The 16773-nt window shown below is 44.3% G+C and overlaps 1 protein-coding gene across 1 annotated transcript; it reads right to left on the bottom strand.

The window, feature by feature from the left end:
- Positions 1-7203: 7203 nt before the first annotated feature.
- On the bottom strand, positions 7204-8991 carry sb:cb81 (mRNA decay activator protein ZFP36L1). The gene is made up of 2 exons (XM_023967019.2): positions 8844-8991; positions 7204-8448 (listed from the first exon to the last, which is right to left on the bottom strand). Exons 1-2 carry the CDS (start codon positions 8895-8897, stop codon positions 7300-7302), a joined length of 1203 nt encoding a protein of 400 aa, XP_023822787.1. The 5' UTR covers positions 8898-8991; the 3' UTR covers positions 7204-7299.
- Positions 8992-16773: the final 7782 nt, after the last annotated feature.

The following is a 16773-nucleotide window of genomic DNA, read 5'->3' as shown; positions in this document are numbered from 1 at the left end:
CTTGGATATGTGAGGGATGAGAGCATTTCTGTCYAAACCACTACAGTGTGGGATTTGCAAAAGATATGCCCACATGTCAAATGTTTGCAGATGGGAGAAGTATGTTATTGAAGAATCTGTGAATGGAAAATTGCATTGCATATGCAGTAAGGATAATACTCCAGACTTTTTTGAGTGGCTTGTTAGGGTGAAAGAGGTCGAGGTGTCAAGGATCAGGGCTGTACAGCAGATCTCCTATGTGGAGGCGGTGAAGAGAGTCGAAGGGGCAAGAGGCCACAGTGGTGAAGAAGATATGGTGATGGATGCACCGCAACCAGTTGCAAATGTTTTAAGTCAATCAAGTTATCTGGATACACTCATTGTGAAGAAAGTGGATTTTGTAGCATTTATAGCCACAGTTATTAATTGTACTGCACAAGTGTCTAAGAAGTCCATTAAGTTGGACATAATTATAACTGCAGCTCAGAAGTTTTGAGGGAAATCAAGGCTTCACGGAAGAAGCACTTGTCAGCAAGAAAATGTCCCACCCTCACAAGATCCTTCTGAGCCTGTGTAGGGACCTGATTAGAATGTTGGATTTTAACAGAAGAGCATTTATTTTTGATAGTTTGTATGATTATTTTTCCCCCCTAATTATTTCGATTTTGGTATCTTTATTATCCACCTGCACAGTAGGTGGCAGAACGCACATCCAATTGTTGCTGATGCCATTTAACACAATTTAAGTAAAGCAGTTTTAACCCCCCCACCAAGCAACTTCATTTTGGACACATGTTTACTGTATAGGGTGTCACACCTTGATCTGTTTCACCTGTCTTTGTGCTTGTCTCCACCCCCTTCCAGGTGTCACCCATCTTCCCCATTATCCCCTGTGTGTTTATAACTGTGTTCTCTGTTTGTCTGTTGCCAGTTTGTTTTGTTAATTCAGACCTACCAGCGTTTTTTCCCTTGCTCCTGTCCTGTCTATAGTGCCTGTTTCCTAGTTTTCCCGGTTTTRAMCTTTCTGCCTGCCCTGAGCCTGCCTGCCTTTGCCCCACTATTCTGGATTACCGACCTCTGCCTGCCCTGAACTTGAGCCTGTCTACCGTCCTGTACCTTTGCCCCACTACTCTGGATTACTGACCTCTGCCTGACTTGACCCTGAACCTGAGCCTGCCTGCCATCCTGTACCTTTGCCTGCACGTGTTCGATTTAATAAACTTTTGTTACTTCGACATTGTCTGCACCTGGGTCTTACCTTCAAACCTGATAATACAAACTGGCCATGACTGACCCAGCAGACCCGGGCCAGCTAGGCAACGCCATCTCCTCCTAAGGGGCCACCATCGGGAKGCACACAAGGAGCTGCTTCGTGGCATTATGGAGGGGGTCCAAACGTTGGCTGAACGCCATGACCGGGCTTTGGACATTTAGCTGGAGCAATTCTGCGGGTTGCCTATTACTGTGGTAACCTCACAGACCCTCAGTAACCCAGCTGCTAGCAGCGCCGTCTCATTGGTCACTCCACCTTCTCGGGAGAGGTGAAGAAGGTTTTTTACGCAGCGTTCTCCGGGAGAGAAGCTGCCTGGAAGCTAATCCAGCTTCAGCAGGACTCCCGCAGTGTGGCAGCCTATGCGGTGGATTTCCACACTTTGGCAGCGGAGAGTGCTTGGAACTAGGAAGCACTGTTCGATATGTTCCTGCACGGTTCCTGCACGGTGAAGAAGTCAAGGACGAGCTTGCCGCTTGGGATTTACCTACGGAGGGAGAGGAAATTTGACTTTGCTAGCATGTCCAGGGATTCCACTTTGCTTTCAAGTCATCCCGGATGTCCCCAACAATCCCCTTGCCGAGAGAACCCGAGGCTTCCCGATCTTTCCTGAGAGTCGCCGAAGATGGCTGAGTCATCGCTTCCTGAGCCTATGCAACTAGGTAGAGCTGGGCTGTCGCCAGTGAAACGGCAATACAGGATCAACATGAAGAGTTGTCTGTATTGCGGAGCTCTTGGTAATTTTGTGTCCTCTTGTCCTTTAAAAAGACCAGGCTCACTGGTAGGAGCGAGGCTTCCGTTCTGCCATGCCCAGTGTCTGAAGTCAGCGCAACCTGCCCCGGGACGTCTTCCTGGGGGCTCGGAAGGTGCCCCGGACCTTTCCGCCATTCCAGCGGAGATCCAGGACCTTTGGGAGGTGTTCAACAAGGCCYGGGCCACTTCGCCGCACCGGCCATATGACTGCGGGATTGACCTCCTCTCTAGCACCACTCCGCCCTGGGGACGACTGTACTCGCTGTTGGGACCGGAGACCAAGGCTATGGACACCTACATTGGGGAATCCCTAGCTGCAGGATGAATATGTCCTTCATCCTCTCCTGACGGTGCAGGGTTCTTCTTTGTGGAGAAGAAGGACAAGACCCTTGCGCCCGTGCATCCACTACCGGGGACTCAATAACATAACGGTGAAGAACCGCTACCAACTACCACCGTGTTTTCCAAGCTGGATCTACGGAACGCATACCACCTGGTGCGGATACGGGAGGGGGATGAGTGGAAGACTGCCTTCAATATGGCCAGCGGCCACTACGAGTATTGTGTCATGCCATTTGGCCTCACCAACACCCCTGCTGTGTTCCAGGCTCTGGTAAATTATGTTCTCTGCAACATGTTGAACCGGTTCGTCTTTGTCTACATTGATGACATCCTTCTTCTTCTCACGCATCTCCCCAAAGAACCTGAGCTCCATGTCYGACAGGTTCTTCAACGCCTCCTGGAAAACCAGCTGTTTGTTAAGGCAGAGAAGTGTGAGTTCTATCGCTCCATCATCCCCTTTCTGGGGTACATCATCTCCTGTGGGAGTGTCCAGATGGATCTGGGGAAGGTGAGAGCAGCGGTGGATTGGCCCCAGCCTTCGTCCAGGGTGCAGCTGCAACGTTTCCTGGGGTTTGCCAACTTCTATCACCGCTGCATCCGGGGTTACAGCACCCTGGATTCCCCCGTCAGCACTCACCTCTCCCAAGGTTTCGTTCACGTGGTCCCCTGCTGCTGACCGGGCATTCCGGGACCTCAAACACTGCTTCACCATTGCTCCCATCCTGGTTCATCCTGACCCTTCCCATCAGTTCGTGGTGGAGGCCGATGCGTCTGGTGTAGGAGTAGGGGGGGTCCTGTCCCAGTGTTCTGCCCTGGACCTGAAGCTACAGTTGAAGTCGGAAGTTTACATACACTTAGGTTRGAGTCATTAAAACTCGTTTTTCAACCACTCCACAAATTTCTTGTTAACAAACTATAGTATTGGCAAGTCGGTTAGGACATCTACATTGTGCATGACACAAGCATTTTTTCCAACAAATGTTTACAGACAGATTATTTCACTTATAATTCACTGTATCACAATTCCAGTGTGTCAGAAGTTTACATACACTAASTTGACTGTGCCTTTAAACAGCTTGGAAACTTCCAGAAAATTATGTCATGGCTTTAGAAGCTTCTGATAGGCTAATTGACATAATTTGAGTCAATTGGAGGTGTACCTGTGGATGTATTTCAAGGCCTACCTTCAAACTCAGTGCGTCTTTGCTTGACATCATGGGAAAATTAAAAGAAATCAGCYAAGACCTCAGAAAGAAATTGTAGACCTCCACAAGTCTGGTTCATCCTTKGGAGCAATTTCCAAATGCCTGAAGTTACCACGTTCATAAAACAAGTCCTATATCGACATAACCTGAAAGGTCGCTCAGCAAGGAAGAAGCCACGGCTCCAAAACCGGCATAAAAAGGCCAGACAACCTTTTGCAACTACACATGGGGACAAAGATCGTACTTTTTGGAGAATTGTYCTCATGTATTATGTGATTTCYTAAGCCAAATTTTACTTMTGAACTACTTTAGGCTTGCCTAAGCGAAGGGGGTGAATACTTATGCAACGACTATATTTGATGAGATTTTTCTTTCTGTCTAACTACTCTAAAGAATAAGGCCTRTTTATTTCTCTATGGTTCTGACTTTACCTGCTCGTTGCACATTGGCTTGTATCAATCACTGCGTTCGATATTCCGGGTACTATTTATATGACGATTGACGACGACCATTCAAACATTAATGCATTTTTAACACCAGCTGCTTTTGAAGTTATTAGCCATAATTGCAGGGGCGCACCTTTGGTTTTAGAAGTGGGAGTGGGAGGAAGTAAGGGCTCCCGAGTGRTGCAGAGGTCTAAGGCACTGCATCTCTGTGCTAGAGGCGTCACTACAGACCCTGGATCCATTCCAGGCTGCATCACAAACGGCCGTGATTGGGAGTCACTTAGGGAGGCGTACAATTGTCCCAGCATTGTCCAGGTTAAGGTTTTGCCGTCATTGTAAATAAGAATTTGTTCTTAACTGACTTGCCTGGTTAAATAAATAAAAATACACTCAGTCAGGAAGTCAGACCGCTCTGAGGCATCTGCATGGTCCTAAAGCACACCGTTGTCTCATTTTGTATCACATTCCAATGATAAAACTGGGGGGGACAAAATTGCAATTTCAGAATTTGGGGGGGGACATATCCCCCCGTCCCAAATGAAAGTTGGTCCCCTGCATAATTGTACAATTAGTGTAGGGGGCTCCCTCGAATGATGAATAGAGAGCCTTAATATGTCACAATTATGACTTGAATAAACTTAGCAATGTCAGTTTAAGTCACCAATGAAGAATCGCTAAACATTGCATACAGTGTAAATCTTACTTATTAACAAATGGTAAATGTTTATTCTCTTCACCACTAGAGGGCAGCACCTCTGCAATAAACCAGGGGATTGTAGTAAGTAGCACTTCAACATAAACCTGGTATATGCTAAACATCATCACTTTGAAAATGTAATCATACTATCAGAACTATTGGTATCTMCATCACTTCCACAGTTAGCCATATGCAAGTAGATCAAAGGGTTTTCAAAGAATCTTAATACATGTATGGATTGGTCTAGGTCTACATATTTACAATTCATATTATCACAAAGTGTATTGTTTCAACCAATTGCATTAGAATCCTCTTATGGATTACAGTTGGGATATTTTGCATTGGTTTTTCAGTCAGTCCCTTGGATGTCTCCAAGTTTTGCCCGAATGATCTTTGCTTATAACTCTCAGACGAACACACACACCCATCTCTGCTACACCTCCACCACCCCCTCCTCCTGGTGAACAGTTGGGACAATCAACTGAAAGCCTCTACAAACCCCCCCCCCCCCCCTTTCTCATAGTCCCCAATAAATCTGCTCCCTGGACCTATGACTTCTCAATGGACTTACAAATCGCCCTCCCCTACTTCAGCAATTTCCATGGGCTAGCATTAGCATACAGATGTTATTAGTAAGAAAAAGGGAGAGCAGTCTCACAAAAGGGCTGCGCTCCGAGGAGAGCCCCATGCCTTTTCATGTCTTGCAGTAACCCCCTCCACCCCAACTTTTCAATATAATGACCGATCGCTATTGTCTGGGATTATTCAGCAGGGTGCTAGAACCCGAATGCCAGAACAAAGCCAAATAWTAAACACACAAAACCAAACTTCTGTTCCCTTCTGTGTATGTGTGTGTCCAAATAAGATATCATTTTTGTATCATGTTCTCATTTTGTGCAGAGATACATTCTTGTTCAATCTTCATCACAAACATTTTATCCTACTATTTTTCCTCTTAGAAAGCATAGGCCTAAATAATTATAAAAGTATTTATCTGTTAACATCACTTTTTCTAAGATGAGAAATAATATCACTTTATTGCATGACAGTGATGGTATTAGGTGCAGTGTGCCTCTAAATATAACAAGTCAGTGAGACAGTGATATCCAAAAGTTTTATTTTGAACCAAACAGGTAAAAATATATTAAGATAGAAACCGGGATACATATCCCATGGAATGTAAACAATACACTTAAATTATATAGAAACCAACATAATATAAAACCGACACTATCATTTTTGCTTTGAAAAACAAAATAAATACGTTTTAATTTAACAAATGCAAAGCYGTGTTTGTTTTTCCAACACAGTTAAGGCTAAAGAAAAGCGCAGTCCTTCTTACTGAAGATTGGCCACAAAGACAAGTTCATTGTAAGATAAAATACACATAGTAATTCATGTCACTTTGTCTAATAACAGCTGGTGTGCAAGAGACCAAGATGTTGATGCCACTCATACATTGTGGCAACATTGTTTTCCTATGTTATTACCACACGTACCCTGAGGAAGGCACAGTGATGCCGAAACGTTGGTAAATACYCATTAAATTGCCCGGAGTTCATATATGGCGTGTGCGACTTTATTTTGATAGTTTATTCGTCGTTAGTCAGCACCTCCACACAAACTAATTGTTTTGTGTGTGCGCCAGCTCATGTTTTTTTTWAATTACCTCACATAACACCACAAATCATGTTTTAATATTATAGAAACAGTCACAAAATGGTGTATGAGAATCCTGTCTCACTGAGTAAGCAAAACTGAATGAATGTTTCAGTTTTTTTTTTACTTGAACGGTGAAACGCTGAAACCCAAACTAAAACGCTGATATGCACTTGTTGTGTTAGAACACATAAAATACCTCCTGTAGCATCTTACTATGACCGGTGAGGGCAATAAGTCTATTTACTGATTGAACAAGGTAACTTGTAACACAAGTATTGCCTTCACTGGCATAACGCGATGATGGTGGACATGGCTCTGGCAGTGTCTACACTCAAGCAATTCAAAGTTCTAAAGCTACGCGATAGCTCAAACAAAGCAAAGAGTAAAGCATGTCCTTCTGCTTTGTCCACAACACAATTATAAACAAACTCTGTGAAAACATACAAAATAAATACATCTAAAAAAAAAAAAGCTCTATAGTTAGACTACCTGATAATACTGTCAATTAGTTGCCTTTACTAAAGGCTACATTTGTTTACAGTAGGCCTAGCTACATTTTTGGATACATTTCAACATTTACTCTGCCTACAAGACAAGATAGATACTATGTTCAGCTTTGGTTACACTCTAAAGGGCAAGGGTATAAGGAGAACCGTTGAAGTTGTAAAAAGCACACGTGTGCACAGTAGGTTTGTCCTTCTACCAAGCCCAAAAGTATCATTACTGACATGTTTTTTCAAAATGGGTACAAAAAMAATTCCCCARCAGAACTCTCTCAGCAAAGACACCACGGATACTGTAAAGCTAGTTGAGGCACCCATAGTAGCTAAAAACGGGTATACAACAGTATACATGGATATTTAAAAAATATATATATGTTGGCTAGCTTTACAACACTTTGCAGAATTCCTCTGTTTGGATGAGAATGCAATGTCCAGTTAAAGTTTAGTCATCTGAGACAGAGAGGCGGCTAAAGATGGGGAGACGTCTGCCCTCAAGGCCAGGGGACTCACAACCACTCTGGCTACTGGAGCTGGTATAGCCTTCCTGGTCGGAAAGAGAGTCAGGTGAAGCACACCGCTGCATGGCAGGCAGGCCGGTGAATGAGAAGGCATTGCGGTGAGAGTTATGTGCAGCTGACTTTTGCGCACAGACAGTTTGGCACTTAGAGTCAGTGATGGCGTAAAAGTGAGGGTTGTTATTAATCTGATCGTTCCCGAAGTCAGATGAGAACGGATAGTTGTGCTTTAGTGTAGCAGGTTCTGGAAACAATGGGGACAGCAGTTCTGGGCTACCTGTGGAGGGCGGGGAYGATACTGAGGAAGCCCTGGAGAACAGCATGGGCTCTGGAACGGGTKGGAATCCGGTCAGCGCTTGGGGAGAGGAGAAGCCAGCGAAACTAATGCTGTGACGCAACAGCTGTGGGCGTTCTCGCATCTTCTGTCGCTGAGGTGGCGCTCCGCCRTCCGGCCCGAGCTGCTCGTCCGCATTATGGATGAAGTGACAGCGGGCGCCATAGGGGCAGAAGCCAATGGTGTGGAACGTGCGGCAAGGCTCGGTTTTGTACTTCGGGTGCCTGCTCAAGTCACGCTGCTCATCCGTGCCGTGGGCAAACTGACACTTGGCTCCGTATTTGCATGTGCCACTCTCCTCGTAAGTGCGGCACATTTCGGTTTTGTACCGGGTGGAGATGGGAGGGGAGGGGGCGAGTGACTTTGGAGATGACAGGCAGCTGGTGCTGATACTTAGGCCGGGTGGGGGCATCAGAGGAGGGGTRGTGGGGAGCTGCTGCTCGTTGTACCCGAAGCTGCTAACATGGCCCTCTATCATGCTGACCGAACGGTCCACACGGAATGGGATGTGGTTGAGAGAGGAGCGGGGCAACTGTTGCTGGTGTTTCAGGCTCCACTGCTGGTTAGCAGTGTTAGTAAGGGCCCAGCAGGCTGGCTCGCCGATTGGGTCCACACTCCCGCTGTTGAACTTTGAGTTGGGCAGGGTAACCGGGCATAGTGAGTGTCTGCGCTGAAATCCCACGACGCGCTGCATCTGCGTGGTGGCTGGTGCGCCATCTGGCATGTCCAGACCACGGAAATTCTATCACACAAGAGAAGAATAAAGTCACATTCCAAGACCGGGGATTCAAGCCATGGTYAAGCTAATACAATGTAAATATATGCTGAACCAAATAAACAATAAACAGCAAGCAAACACAATAGCCCATGTCAAGTTCCAAAAGTTGACTATAGTGCGCTTGATTTGACAAGGAATGAACGACAGATGGAAACCGTTACGCACGTGAATCAGAAAGTTTGAAGCCTTTTCTTTTTAGCCAAAACGTTGATAAAAAGGCACACATACAACTCCAAGGTACAATTATTAAATGCTATATTTGATAGTGTATTATTTACCAGTTTAAATAAAACGTATAACTTTCAGACATGTGCTATRTAGCCTGATGTATTAATAAACATTTCAAAACATATTCTTACCTTGCAGAACTCATCCTCCAGTTCCAAAAATGGCGTTAGGAAGTCGGATGGCATTGTACTGATGCCTCAGTCAGGTTATCCCACTTCACAGTAGAGTGTGTTCTGTGTTGGTGCAGGAGGACGCCCTAATCAAGCGCTTCTGAAGTTTCTCAGCCATCTGTTGGAATCCCAAATAAATAGTTGAGAAGCCTAGCTCCACCCACATTTTGGTGACAAGGCGTGTCTTGCGTGGAGGGGATGCCTCTTGAGTTGTAGTACTAGCCTTCTCTCCCCCCCCCCCCTCATGCACGTTGATATTCTCTTGCTGAAACAAATATGTGGAGGTTGATATACAACACTTTAACATATAGGCCTCCTATAGGCTATACTTCATAGTTTAAACATACATCCAAACAGCCACAGATTTAAACTAGTGGTCTGTTAGTGGGGTTAGTTATGTTGGTCTAGATATTTGTCTAAATAAATTGACTGTATATGCCATTTATGAATTCATTACATGCCTCCCTCTTGTGGTTGTAAGTCATGGGAAAGTGAAGCGTCAATATAATTATAATTGCACTTATTTGTTTGTTTTTATTGGATATGACTGCTGCTGTATGTAAGGGTGAGTACATTTTCATCTCTTTGACCCATTGGCTCGTCATGGTCGAATATAATATGGGGATGTGTTTTGTGGCATGTTTGGCATGTCAAAGGCCCAGATTTGGATATGAAATCGTGTCTGGAGGAGAGAGGAAATCTACAATGCCCTTCAACTATGATGTTATTTCAGGTATTCAGTTGTAAATGGCCGCCATAACACAAGCACAAACCGCAACAAGTGCCCCACCCTTAACTCAAAGGGCCTGCTGTCAAACTGTATTGTATTTTGAATAAAGTGGGGAGGATGGGGTTCGCCAGTCTGGCAGATAACAGAGGTTGTATGAAGGTTGTATGAAGGTTGTATGAAATGCAATATGCTCCATAACTAACTAAACCCTGTGGACTGATTACATGCTTGTTACAGACGTTTGTGCTCTTTTTATAAACCTTATGCACAGAACAGAACACATTCTACCAGAGACATTGTAGAAAAGTCCAACTAGACAGGGTTATTAGGTTCACAGTGGGTGGGAGAGCATACTCAAACATTTGAAAGACAGTGTAGGCAAATTCAAGAAGGGCAAATGTTTACAAAGGATGGGAAAAGCTTACAAACCCCAACACTTTGAACTGAAACTTAATTCATTTGGCATTTTTTTTCAACACAGATGTGGGATTTTAATTTGATCACCCTGTTGCTGGAGAACTTTCCTGCAATGCAGGTATCCCATTTACAACTCATGGTGTATTTGAGGTTTAAAAGGCCACTTTGAAATTTCAGACTTGATTTTTCCTTACAAAAAAAGATCAAACCCTACAAAACGTATCATTAATTCAAATCCACATAATTTCCAGTTCCTGCAGTATTATTTTCCTGCTCTAGCAAACTGGCTCAAATTAAGATCCTACATCTGTATGTCTCCTGATGCCTGAATGTAGGCCTCGTTCTGACTCTGTACCTCCCTACCTGACATTTGGTGATACGAACCGAAAATAACCCTAAAATCTACATCATTATGCATAGTACATGGGTAAAAACACTCCGGAAACATTTCCGTAGAACSTTTCAGTCGGCAGAAAGCACTGTCCCTTTAAACCACTGTGATGCCTTGTCTTCAACAGTAGAGTCAACACTTCTTACCATTCTGTAAGAACAGAGATAGGGCCCAGCCATCAGTCTGCTATCCCAGGATGACACTTGTTGTTTTGAAGTAGATAAGGAGGAGGGTTGTTTAAATAGGGCATGAAAAGACAAGCAACTGAAACTAAGGTTGCTGTTTGTCGAGTCACAGTGTCAGTAAACCAGATTAAAGTCTATCTCCACAATGACAAGAGACAGTGTCAATTGTCTTTAGTGACAACAGTGAGAAAAAAACTCACTATACTGCCGGGTGACAGTATATTGCTGTTTTAGGGACTGTCTCATGCAGGAGTCTGATTCATAGTAATAGAGGCTCATTTTAAATGCTATTTTATAGCTTTATCTCATGTTGGTGTCTATTAGACATTGTGCATTCTACCACTCTCCTGACACAGTTTAGTTTCTCTCATGCTGTTTTTGTGAGGCTGTGGAGGTGGAGAGAAAGGTGGAGGGGCCTCCACAGTCATAGCCACCCCGACAAAGAGAGAGAAAAGAGACAGGGATGGCCCAACTCCGAAAAGAGACAATCATCAGGGCACAATCAATGTYCTCCCGGAGGCATGGTATGGTTCCACCAATTATGCTTGAGCAATGGTGCTCACTGGGGTAACAATGGGATTATGCAGACGCCGGCCTGGGCCTTCTCCCTCTGATTGGCCCTGCTCTATGTGAGCCATACCAGCAGGCCTCTGTCACAGATTCCTGTGCATGGATCTATAGTAGTGCATGGAGGGAAAGGGCTTTGTTAATGATTAGACAATCAGGTCACAATGGGGGAGCCATCACACAAGAGGGGGTGCAATGGCTGTTAGAGTTTTTGCTTTTGACCCTCAATGGGAACGTCTCAGCTTCTTTATGGTGTCTGACTCCTAGGACCTTTTTTGTCTTAGTAAAGCAGCCCACTGATGCGTCTCCAAGCTGCTATACAATAGGCATACTCTAATGCAAAGCCGCAGCAACATTTTGCCAGTTAAATGTTTTCTCTACAAATTATTTATGACTTTTATGACCACAATGAGTGTTTCATGAAAATTACAGTGTGCGCACGATTCAAAAACGGTGATGCTCAATGGTTTCCTTACGGCGTTTGTGGTCAGTTGCTGTAACAGTCTGGCGTTAGCCCTTATCTGCCTATAATCATGACTGGTGGATGTATTGTTTTTCTTGCAGGAAGGCATGACTTAGCAACTGATTCCGTTGTGCGGTGGCCGTTACATAATCCATGATAACTGCCGGGGATATCAGGGCTGAGAGAGGTAAACGGTAGCAGTGAGGTTTTGGTCCTGACCAGGACCCACACTCCCCAGAGAAAAGGAAAACAAGTGGGTGAAGCCTGACCGTTAGTTTTTAGACACAGGCAATACAGTTAACTGATTCTGTGAATTGGTGTTCAAATTTTAGCGGTTGCGGGCGACAGAGAACTGTCACATTGCAAAAGGGAAACTGTTGGAACTATAAATAAAATAGTTTTAGGAGAGGGAGAGACATGTGTTGTCTTGACATGCTGCTTCTCATTACACAATCTTAACGTTTTGATTTTGTCATTTAAAACATGTTTAAATAACATCACACTATCTGATGATCATGAAGAAATGGTTAAAGTAGCTTATACATTGTCATTACATGAAAATCCCAAGCCATAATGTCACTAGCATTTCTTGCTAGCTTTCTTGTTGTTACAAAGGGAAGCCTTTTGCTGCTTGTGTTTGAGATGCCATCCACAGTGACATTTATTAGTAATGCACAAGCTATCCTGCTACCCCTCCCCTTCCTCTATCTTTCACCGTTTCACTGGAGCTTCCAGTTCCCCCTTTCCGGCCCCAGAGCAAGATAGTTTCACAGAGCCTATGTTGGAGCTCCAAACCCCACCCCCACAGCCTTCGCCCCCCAAACGATCCGGACCTGCCCTCATTGTGCGCCCCTCACAAGAGTCCCTTTGTTGTGGCCCTACATATGCCAGGCCGGAAATACGCTCTGCGGCTCAGATAAACATGGCCTGGCTGTAAACACGTCTGGAGCTCTGGAGGGCCAGGAGGACCATGCCAGGGCCCAGACGCAGGCAGGCCGAGGGATAGCTCACCTTCTCAGCACAGTCAATAGCTACAGGAACAGACACATATACCTGTAGGATGAGGGCTCTTTCCTGTGTGTAAAGTCCTCAGAGTCTTSTCCCTGTCTGGGTTGTTCTGGGGGACAGGGCAACGTGAGGTTCCCACAGACATCCGCTCAGGAACAAACAAGCCCCYCATTTAACGCGGTGCTCCAGTTTCACAGCAAACATTTGTACATTCACACACAGGTGAAGGATTAGATCGTACAAACAACGTCAACAGAGCGGCAACATTGTAAAACACCCTCACGTTGTTGCAGGTTCCCTATTTAACATATGTCAGGGATGTTCCGAACACATATACTACAGCATGTAGTCAGAACTTCCCTTGCATTGACTTCCCTGTCTGGGTACTTCCTCTCTCCTGTGTACATACATACGTGTGTTTGTTTTCTGGATGCGCTAGGGTTGGTATGATACATTTGAAAGGGAAACCAATGGCAACATTGAGGTTAGGTCAGACAGAGCATCAGGTGGTACGTTAAATGTGTTGTTAGTGTATGAATAAAAACGTAGCTTAACTTTAACGTCAGAGAGAAGCCTGCCTACTGCATGTGTGGATGCTACATTTTAAGCTTAGCCAATATCTGTCCCAACATGTTGCCTTTGAGAAGACCAAAACAAACCAGTGATGAATGTGAGAGTTAGGAGAGTATTTCCTGCATCACATAAGTTATGTGTTACTCCCTCTACTGGTATCGATAACCATTTATTAATATCATCTTATGTGCGCCAAGCATCCCTTAAGATGGAAGCCTCCATTAAATGATTGGATGTAGTAAGTATATGAGACTCAGAATGACAAGTCCCCCCTAGGAAGACACTGCATTAGGTAAAAATGCACAAACCCAAAACGATATGGAGATATTGGTAAGGGAGTAGGGGTTTGCATGACACCACACATATGCAAATGATTAGGCAATAGATGGGCCACACTGACAATTTAGCTTAACACACGCTTGCTGAGTCTTCCCTAACTGGCCTTTCTCATGGATTGTGTGTCAATTAGAGCATTTCCATATGCAGGTGGAGTTGAATGGATGTGAATGGCTCTGTTTGTATAAGTACTACCTATTGTTGTTACCCAGGGTTTGTATGGTGGTCCCAGTAGGGATCACAGAAGGCTATCTCCATGCACTGTATGTAAGCAATGGGCCTATTTGCTATTTCACAGCAATGCATAGCAGGTAAATTGTGAAACAATTAGTGTTATCCCTACACTGCAAAATTAACTCCCCTACAAGTATTTCCTGGCCGTCAATATCCYAGAATTAAGCAACATATGTAAATGTAACCAGTACATTCCAGATAAAAATAAGTTACTACATTATTGTAACTTAAAGTTTAAAAAAATGACTAAACATACAAATATTTTCTTTTGAGGTTTCAGATTGTGGTCATCCTCAAATCAGTGTTTTAGTGGTGTGTTAAAAATGACAATGGCACCGAACTTTGATGATCAGCAAACGGGGTGACAATCATGTGCCAACGGTAGGTGTGAGMGAGTCATCATGCTGCCTGTTGCTTCACGTTTCTATTCAAAGTCCTGTACTTTGTGGTATGTTGTCAATTTGAAATCTGCTCTCTGGAAACATGAAAAATGTTTTACTGATGTCCATAAATCAGCTCTGTCTATTCCTTTCAGATTTTTTTTTGTCTCAATAAATGTATTAAACTGTACACTTTTCACACCACAAACATACAGCAAGTTGACGTTTATTATCACGAGTCTTGTCCTGGAGGTAGAACTGAGGGATTTCCCCTTAGATAGGCCAGCTACAAAGTCAAAATTGTCTGTATTGTAAAAATTCAAGAAAACAAATATTATCTTTTTGGTCTTATTTTAAAATTAGGGCTAGGCATTATGGTTAGCAGCGTGGATAAGTTTAGGTTTAAAATCAGATTTTATGACTTTGTGGCTTTGCTAGCTAGTGACCAATCTGCAGAGCTGCCTCCAGAACAAGAGTCATGATAAAAAACGCTCACCTGCAAACATACACTGACCTCCTCTGGATTTTGTTATACAACTCTACCCTTCTTTCACCCCTCGCTTGATTTCTATCCTATTCACCAGGCCTCGTTTCATGGTTCCCCAGACTCTTACACTCCACTTCCTAAAGTGTTTTCCAAACCCCCCTCCCCCACATCAGGAAAAATGACAGCCTTTTCTTGGTAAGGGAAATCCCTCCCCGCACAGTAGCTCTAGCTTCCCCTATTTCCAGTAAAAGTGTGACAAGGCACTGTGGAATGTGTTTGGACAAGAGCCGAAGAGGCACACACGCACTCACTTCACACACACACACACACACACACACACACACACACACACACACACACACACACACACACACACACACACACACACACACACACACACACACACACACACACACACACACACACACACACACACACACACACACACACACACACACACACCCTACATACTGCTTTCGCAGAAGTGTATAGACACCAAAAGTGCCACCCCCCCATCCTCTCTCGTCTCTTTCCCCCCAGACCCTTTTCCTGATTCCAGGAAACAGCTCCAGCCTTTGTGGGTCCTCCCAGCCATATGCTGCCAACTGCTGCCTGCTGTGACGCAACACTGCTGACCATGGAGGACCCGAGACGACTCTGGTTGGTTTACAATGTGCTTGTTATGGTGGTGGAATTGCAGATTTGATTGAATAAAAACAACATTTTTAAATAAGCAATTGCTTTCCCATATGTCTGCATTATTGAGACAAACAGTTGGCTATGCAGGATTTTTTGGCGGACAAATTTGTAACATCAAAGTTAGCAATGGAAACACACGCTCTGTAAACAGCGACACATCAGCCACAAGATTGGCAATTTTTTGTTTAAATTCATGCCCCTAAACTAGCAAATATCCATTTGCACAGGAACCTTAGTTCAAACTCCCATGCAATTGCTTTCCACAACTGGTGTACTTTAGTTGAGGCACTCTGTGCTAGAGCCATTATTGACGACTGGTGCTGTCTAGAGCGTGCACATAGAGTCTGGTTCCCTGGGTGTGAGAATCAGTGAAGTGTTGTTTGGTGTTAAAGGAAACCAGTCTTCTTCTCCTGAGCAGCTGTTGCTGTTATTTTAACAGGGGCCTGTCTCTCTGTCTGCGCCAGTCTGTGCTTTCATCGCCCTCAGCTGTTGATAGCACGTTCCTTTTCCTGTTAAATTGACAGGCCAAGTTTGTCAGATGGCCATGTGATGTGCTTTTGGGAGTTGGACACTGTAACTTCAGAGTCATATTGCAGACTGCCCACATGTCGCAAATGAGATAGATTTCAGTTTGCCTTTTTAACACCATTGAGGATTTTGTTATGATGTTGATAAAGGTTACTTGATCTCTCAGTATTCTATTTGGCTGTTATACATTCATGAACAGACACAAGAGTAATCCAGCGTCAGTTGGGTCTGACTATTTGGGACATAGCAATGACCGTAAGTCAAATAAATAAAAGAAAACAGATTAAGATCCAACTTGCTAGCAGAGCAGTCCCCTGTGGTTTCGAAGTGTGGCAGCAGTGGCHGTTATGAATCTGCTAGTACTACTGGACGAAACGCCTCATCTCAGGAACAGCGCAGATTTAAAACAGCAGGTGGGAATGTTCCACTGTGTCCCCTAGAGCAGGGGTTCTTACATTTTGTCAGCTCGATACCCAAATGAAGAAATTGACCATCTTCCGTGACCCAGATCGTCCTCCATCGACATAAATGAAGAAGAGATAGTGTGTGATAATAGATGTATTCTCATAACTCGCGACCCACCTCTAACATGCCCAGGGCCCACTTTGGGTCCCGACCCATAGTTTAAGAAACCCTGCCCTAAAGAGATGCTGTTCTTTACCTTTGGATGATGTCTGTTGCTCTGATGAAGCCTATCTGTGTACACAGTCTACAGACCATGTGTGTCTTTAGTCAGTGTAACTGTAGGCAGTTAGTGTAAGAACACTAACAAGCCAATCATGGCTGTCAGAATGGTGGAGTAGTTAACATTCATCATATTCACCCTAAATTACATTAATATATATGCATGGTTGCTTCTGAGGATTCCCARCCCCSTTTTTCCTGTGTGCTAA

Source organism: Salvelinus sp. IW2-2015, linkage group LG22, assembly GCF_002910315.2.
Source record: "Salvelinus sp. IW2-2015 linkage group LG22, ASM291031v2, whole genome shotgun sequence".
Taxonomy (NCBI): Eukaryota; Metazoa; Chordata; class Actinopteri; order Salmoniformes; family Salmonidae; genus Salvelinus; species Salvelinus sp. IW2-2015.
The sequence above is the reverse complement of the archived record's forward strand: the minus strand, read 5'-3'. Positions and strand labels throughout refer to the sequence as shown.